Source organism: Microtus oregoni, unplaced genomic scaffold (assembly GCF_018167655.1).
Source record: "Microtus oregoni isolate MIOR12 unplaced genomic scaffold, Mior012 000030F_ref0000283, whole genome shotgun sequence".
Classification (NCBI taxonomy): Eukaryota; Metazoa; Chordata; class Mammalia; order Rodentia; family Cricetidae; genus Microtus; species Microtus oregoni.
In genome coordinates, this window is record NW_024543089.1 from 10,717,647 (window position 1) to 10,725,591 (window position 7,945).

The 7,945-nt window shown below is 35.6% G+C and overlaps 1 protein-coding gene across 1 annotated transcript in view; it reads left to right on the forward strand.

The window, feature by feature from the left end:
• Tmprss15 (transmembrane serine protease 15) overlaps positions 1–5,052 on the forward strand; it is a 103,830-nt gene extending 98,778 nt beyond the window's left edge. Inside the window, exons 24-25 of the mRNA XM_041678537.1 lie at positions 956–1,095; positions 4,897–5,052. Coding sequence (XP_041534471.1) covers positions 956–1,095; positions 4,897–5,052 — 296 coding nt within the window. The remainder of the gene's footprint in view (positions 1–955; positions 1,096–4,896) is intronic.
• Positions 5,053–7,945: the final 2,893 nt, after the last annotated feature.

A 7,945-nucleotide genomic window follows, 5' to 3' on the forward strand; every position in this document is an offset into this window, starting at 1 on the left:
TATATATATATATATATACATATATATATGTATTATACCTATTTATTTGTATTTATATATGAGTATGTTGTTGTACTTAAGTTACACACATAAACACACACTTGGGTCTTTTCTTAATATCTTAATTTTTTTAATGGATAAGTGAAACTTGGCTCAAACTGAGACTGCATATGTTTTTCAAGGCTGCCTTACAGATGTAATAAATAACCTTTAACTTTCTACCTCTTTTGCCACACCAAATAGAATTGTTAATCATGAGGAAGTGCTTATGTAGTGCCTTTTTCTGGAGGAACTAGCACCTGTTTTGTTTCCCAAGCCTCTTGGGGATAGCAGTTCAGTAAGCAGAGATTCACACTTCCAATGAATTATTAGTTGCATAAAACAAATGCAAATACACAATGCTGAAATCTACTTCCCTTTTCTTCGCCTGTATGGGATGGCAAGCTGATTGCCCCCTAGCAGAGCACAGTTCATCGGAGCTTTGTCCTCTGCTCAGTGTGCACCTGCTCATACACAAAGGACCGCAAAGAAGCTGAATGCCATTATACAGGAGAGAGCACCTCCTCAGGTGCTAAATGAAAAGCTCTTCTGAATCTCCAAGTTGGTGCTGATTTCCATGAATAAACTCTTTGTTCTGGCAGACTTGGTTTCTATGAGCAGTACCGTAACTCTTTTAAAATCACTGAAAATGCCTAAAGACTACCCTAGATCAATCCATAATTCATACTACCCCTTACGAAAGAAAGAAACGTGTTGCTGCTATCCATTTGCCAAAGAGCGCAGGTGGGTTTGCCATGTAGTTGAAAGTGCAAGGTTAGTGGTTAGTTCCATTGTACCGCCGCACAGTGCTTGATAATGAGAGTAAAACGCTGGAATATATAAGGTGGATGGTGTTTCACTCAAGGAGGCCTGTTAATCACTACGGACTCGCTGTCTGCATCACCCATTTGCGCAGGTTCTACTGTTAATGTGCAGCAAGAAGCTGATGTTCCTCTTATATCCAATGAGAAGTGCCAGCAACAGCTGCCAGAATACAACATCACTGGAAATATGATATGTGCAGGATATGAAGAAGGAGGCATTGATTCTTGTCAGGTAACTACTGAAAAGCAGCCATAGTATACATTTAAGGCAGCATTTTCTTTGCTTAGTCATAATTGGGGAGTCAAGAAATCACCAAGGACCCTTAACTCCACTCCTTTCATGATAAATTGGATTATTGGCCATGAGTGACCCTAGACAAGCCACTTATACTTTGAGAGGGTTAAGTAAGATAACACATATAAGGCAATCAGCAAACATTAAAATCCAATTAGGGGATTTTATTAGGAGACTTACTAAATACATTTTTCTGGCATGTGTTAATTATTTGGAAATTAATAAAATATCAATGCATCTAGATTGACTGCATTAAATTAAACTACAGAATAAATAAATGATTCATACATGTGAAAGTAACCATTTATATTGTTAGAACATGATTTTACTGTGTTAAAGTGTAGCAACTTGTTTCACAGTAAAATATATATAACATAATTTGACAACTATTTTTGACAGACAGGCAGATAAATGTGTAGGTTTTTCCCTAGTTAAATCAATGTCTCAATTATGTTAAACTTTCAGATTGGTTTTACATTTCTTCTGCCTTGATGAACATTAAAAATAAAACAGCTTTACACTTATTTAAAATTTACCTGTTGGTCTTTATACTTCCCTTATAAAATGAAAAATGTGCTAAAGATAAGAAACATTACCACTTAAGATATGATTTATAGAATTATTTGCAAGAGGGAAATCAGCTATGCAATTTCAATTATAGTTAATGGGGGTTGCATGGCAGACAGTTCACAAATGAGGTAGAAAATATGATGGCTAATGCTATTGATCTTGAGTTACATTATGCAAGTAACTCATTTCAGATCTGTGAAATCTTTACTTGGCTCTCTTTCTACAGGGTCTAACCATGCTACTCATTAGCAAGAACTAAATTTCAAATGCATAGAAATATTTTATTCAATACAATGCTGTTTTATTGAGCAACAATCACTCTAGATTGCCACATGACTTTCTAGGTTCAATATTAATATTAACTGGTGAAATAATAACATCATTTCAAATTTTTAATATATCATTATTTGAATACATTCACTGCATCATTGGAATTTTAGCCTGAAAATTTGCCCAATCAGGCAGACAATAGTTAGCATATTGTAGTCTTCTGAATTCAAAGTCAATAAAAGAGACTATAGAATATCTTCTCATTGATAAAAAGAGTTAATGACATTTTACTTTTCATTCAGAAACTGCATCACTATGTTTCACAAACATAGCCTACACTGCATCAAATGGATGAGCTTCCCCTAGGACTTGTTCAAATTACAAATTTAAAAGTCCATCACATACCTGCAAATCAGAATCTTAGCCTTTAACACCAGCATTTAGGAGGCAGAGGCAGGCAGATTTCTGTGAGTTTGAAGCCAGCCTGGTCTACAAGAGCTAGTTCCAGGACAGGGTCCAAAGCGACAGAGAAACCCTGTAGCAAAAATATATATAAAAAAATTAGAATCTTAAATTGAGGACCAATGATGTATGCTTTCTTATGTCTTCAGGTGACTTTAATATATAATAAAGTTTGGGAACCATTGAACTAAGGAGAAATAGTCACTAACCTTTTCACATTTGAAGAAGTTAGTTACTACATATTCTTATATACTATAAATAGTGTCAAAGTAGAAACATAGAATCAGTTTTAATATTTATGTTCTTGCATTAGTTTATAATTTAAATAGTTGCATTTCTTTGAAATAATAGAAGAAATCTAATTGCACAAATTATAAAATCAAGTATAAGAATTTACATAATATAAATAACATGATAAGGTTAGATAATAGGAAGTGATATATTTGAAACAGCCAAGGCCCCCTGCCATGTAGACACCCAGAAGAAAGGCAGCAAGCCTTCTTCAAGATTCATGGATCACTGCCACTCAACAGACTTAGTATACACAAAGTAAATTAAAACATTTGACCCTAACATCAATACCTTATACTTTCCTATTAAAATGTCAATTATTTTCATAAAATAGAAAGAACTAGATAACTTGTTTTAAAAACATCTGATTAACTTCTAAATCATATATAAGACATTGTGAGCAATAAACTTCCCATAAATTGTTGTGTTAGGAGCGGCGCGGGGCTGCATCCCCTGCACCCGGCCGCCCGCACGGCTAGCTTTACCCGAAATAATTACACGGAAACTGTATTCTTTTAAACACCACTTGGCCCATTATATCTAGCCTTTTCTCGGCTAACTCTCGTACCTGGACTAGCCCATTTCTTATAATCTGTGTAGCCCACGAGCTGGCTTACCAGGAATGATCTTAACCTGCGTCTGCCTGGAGTGGGAGAATCATGGCGACTCCCTGACTCAGCTTCTTTCTCCCAGCCTTCTCTTCTGTTTACTCCTCCCACCTATGTTTTAACCTATGAGGACCAAGCAGTTTCTTTATTGCTTAACCAATGAAATCAACAGATAGATATATAACACTCCCACATCAATAAATATTTCTCCGCCAGGCGGTGGTGGCGCACGCCTTTAATCCCAGCACTCGGGAGGCAGAGGCAGGCGGATCTCTGTGAGTTCGAGACCAGCCTGGTCTACAAGAGCTAGTTCCAGGACAGGCTCCAAAACCACAGAGAAACCCTGTCTTGAAAAACCAAAAAATAAATAAATAAATAAATATTTCTCATATTAAAATCAAGTCCTTAGGATGCAAAAGGAAAAATTGCTGTCTTTCCTCTAGACAGTTTTGGCACAATTGTTAAACCTTGAATATAGGTAACCTGGGATTTCCAATGCCACTTGTGTTCCTCTATGCCCAACAATGGAGCAGGGTTTGCTTTGACAGGCCACCTTTTTCTCTATATATAGCACCTAAGGATGGTTAAAATATCAGGCAAGAGGTCTCTCAGGGTAAATTTCTAACATTGATCCAAATTTTAAATACTCTATTACAACAGTGATTTTGGTCAATATGCCTTTAATTCCAGCAGAGGCCAGCAGATCTCTGTGAGTTCAGTGCTAACCAGATCTATATAGCCAGTTTCAGGCCAACAAAGGCTACTCAAAAACTGAAATGACAATTAAATAATTAACAAGAATCCTTTGCATAACTAATATGGGGAAAACATTTGTTCATCTTTTTATAATTAAGTAAGGCTGCTTTATGTCCATACTATTTTTATATGTATTAGAGAGAAATCATTATGCACAAATAAGACCTATATGATTAACTTTACAGGATCAACTATCACTTACTACTTAACAAGTAATATAAGTGATACTTATTACTTATACTGTGACAAAAATCTAAATAAAAACACATGTTCTGATTGCTAGAAAATAAGAGATTTGCTTATTTTGGTTGAAATTTTAAGGTTTTTGAATGTGGTTGGTACTTGACACTTGCAGTCACATAAGGAACAAAATCCAAAGCCATGTGAGCACTTCATTCTCCTAAAATCATCACGTGGAATAGCGTAGCTGTTTGTGGGGAGGCTTTGTCTGATACTTCACATGTTACATCATATAGTGATTGGCATGTTGATGTTGACATGGCTTATTATTGCAGCATTTTAGAGAATGTCTGACTATGTTGAAACACAATAATGAAAGTCAGGAACTACTTGCTAAGAAATGCTCCATCAGAATGATAGACTTTCTCTTGTTACCATTTGCCCCATCTCCTTCAGGAGCCAATTTCTGATGACTCACCATATGGTGAGAATTTGGCAGTCGATCATATGTCAGGACATTTATTTTTTTGACTGGTGATCTTAGCACCAATTGTACTTGCTTATACTGATTAACACTTTTTTTTGGTTGTTCACTCTTTAGGGTGATTCGGGAGGACCGTTAATGTGTCAAGAAAACAACAGGTGGTTTCTTGTTGGTGTGACATCATTTGGAGTCAGATGTGCACTGCCTAATCGCCCTGGCGTATATGTCCGGGTCTCAGAGTTTGTAGAGTGGATACAGAGTTTTCTACATTAGTCATTTTCCTGACCCAAGAATGAAAGTTGGGAAGTTTTGGTTTATTTGTTTGTTTTTCCTTTTTATTCAAAATAGCATGGCAACTGAGAGTTTCATGAGAAGAAAGAAAAAGCCTTTCTATTAAATTGAATCATTTAAATAGTGGGATGAAGAAGAAAAGAAAAACAAGAAATTAAAATCAATCTCTGCAACATGAATTAACTCTAAAATGAATTTTTGTTTGATAATAAACAATTATTATTTTATGAACTTTATCATTTTCTTTGTTTTGAATCATTCTTACCTTTTTCTCTTGTGTAAAGGTTTTTACTTTAACATATATTTAAGCAAAACTACATAAAGAAATGAACCGTGATAGTTTACCTGACATATGTTGTTGTTTGAAATGAACTGTTGTAACTCAGCTAGTTTCAGCTTAGTGTACCTCAAGAGTCACCATTGTTTTCTTGCCTTACCATCTGTATGCATTTATATTAATATGTAATGTTTTCTCTGCTCATAAAAACACATTTATTGTAATCTCATATCACAAGCATAATTACATCATAACTGTGTCTGTCATTGAGGTAAAGAAAACACAACCACATTTCTCTCTTGACTTAGCATCAACAAAAAAGTAAACTACCTAATACCATCATTCTACACAAGAAATCTTTATCAGGGTCATTTTAACTTACCAGTCACTTCAAGCTGATATTTTTTTTAAAAATAGCAAAAATATGCAGGTATCTTGAGGAAATCACTTACTAAAATTTTTCTTAGTTTAAACGTTTACAGAAATTTTTAGCTTGAAAAACTCATTCAGACACAGTTGAATTGCCCATTAAAGCTAAAAATGTGTAATAAATTAATTTGCTTTACTACTTTAATCTCTTGGATCATTTCCAGAGTAGCTGCAAATGTCAATTTAGCTCACATCACTGAATCTGCTAAAATATATAGCAACATAACATAAAACGTACATATGCACACACAGAGACATATTTTTCAAGCACACATACACATTTTTGCATGAACTGAAACAACAAAAGGACGAATGGGGTTCAAACAAGTAGAAAAAGACGGGCAATTGCTATGGTTTGCTTTGTGGAAGGAAGGAAGCTTCAGGTACATTTAGAGAGAATGATTCCAGTCAGCACACTTAAAAGACACTGGAAAAAGCTGTGCAGGTAGGAAGGTTGGTGGAGGTCAGAGGTCAAGAGATAATCATGATGCTGTACCTAAAACCATCAGAGCTTGCAAACATATTAAAAGAATATTCAACAAGATGATTGAGGATTGAATGCTCCCATAAACATAATAAATAACAATAAAAATAACAAAACATAAATAATCAGGGGTCTCAGAACACATTCTTAGTAAAAACTTACTACTAACCTAAATCTTAGCAAGGAGTAAAGAGTGGGGTGTTTTATTTGTTTTGAATACTTTAAGGTAGCTCAATACTTAGTGGCATTTCCCAACATATATTTAAGTTATGGTCTGAAAATATAAAACAATTACATTATGTTTCGGTATGTTTTTCAAGGGCCAGCGAAAGCTTCCAGAAACACTTAGAATGGTATCGTTACCATCTCCTAAGAGCAAAGAAATGTATTTTCCCACCCTTATCACAGATGGAGTTTGTCATTGACACCAGAGTTTATCCTGACCTGGATAATGATAAAAGGGTAACAACAGCTTTCCCCTTTCACTGTGTGCATCCACCCTCCAGCTGTTAGGGTTTGGGGTGGCACAGACAAAGGGAAAGCCAGTTTCCCTTCTCACAGTTCTAACTAAAGGGAGAAATGGGTGGAGTTGGCATCGAGGGAAAGCATAGATCCAAACAGCTGCATAGATCCAAATAGCTCTATATTTTGATCCAAATTATGGAGAGCCACAGAACGGATGGGGGGCTGAATGAGGACAGCCTAACTTAGCATGCAGTTGCCAGTTCTCAGCCCCAAAGCTGCAGAAAAAAGATCTGAGGTCCCTTTTTGCCTTTTGTTTTGGAAAACCAAATCTACTTAAGGAAACTATTGTCCAACTGAAAAACTAAAAATATCAAGTTTCCCTGTTCATTCTATAGCCTTGCCTTCTATGTTCTTCACATGTAATGTTTGTTTTCATCTTCAGGTCGTGATGAAACACATCTGTGTTCTGTTGATTTAAGAATTTAGACAACATCAAAGATCATTCCTCAGAAATAAGAACTTTTTATTTGGTTAAAATAACACAGGGACATTCGAAGACAAAATAGTTACAACTCTTTCTTGAGAAGAACAAATGCTACGTGTTGAAGAAACTCTATCAGACAGAAGAAAGCCACGGGCACAGTCATAAACAAACCCTCTTCAAAGATATCCAAACATCAATGGCCTCTAGCCCATGGCCCATTAATTAGTGTGATTTGTAGTTTTTGTTTTGTTCTTGATCTGTAATATCAGTGTGCTCTGCCTAGCATCACACAGCTGAAAACCATTCAGCCCTCTATATCAATACAAGCTAAATTCAGTTAGGAAAATCTTAGCCGAGGTGCAGCTGTCTGACTCCAGGGTCAATCCAAGCCCTCAAACAGCCATCCTGTTCGGTACACAGGGAAGAACCACACATTGATTCCAGACACTCAGAGAACAACTTGCAATTCTATAGGCAACGTGTGAAGAACTGTGATTGGTACTGTGGACACATTTTTTTTTTCAAGATAAACTACATTGGTGTCTATACAACTATTAGTAAAGATATTTTATTACAAAAATCAGTTTAATTTTAAATTAAGAATAATTGTAAGGCACGTGTCTTCAACAATTGATGTTAGACAGTTCTTGCCTCTAAGTAAAGTGTTTCAGGAGATTTATAGCACAGCCAATGAAACAGCTTCTTATTTCTGAAGATATTTCCTAAACCTTATGCA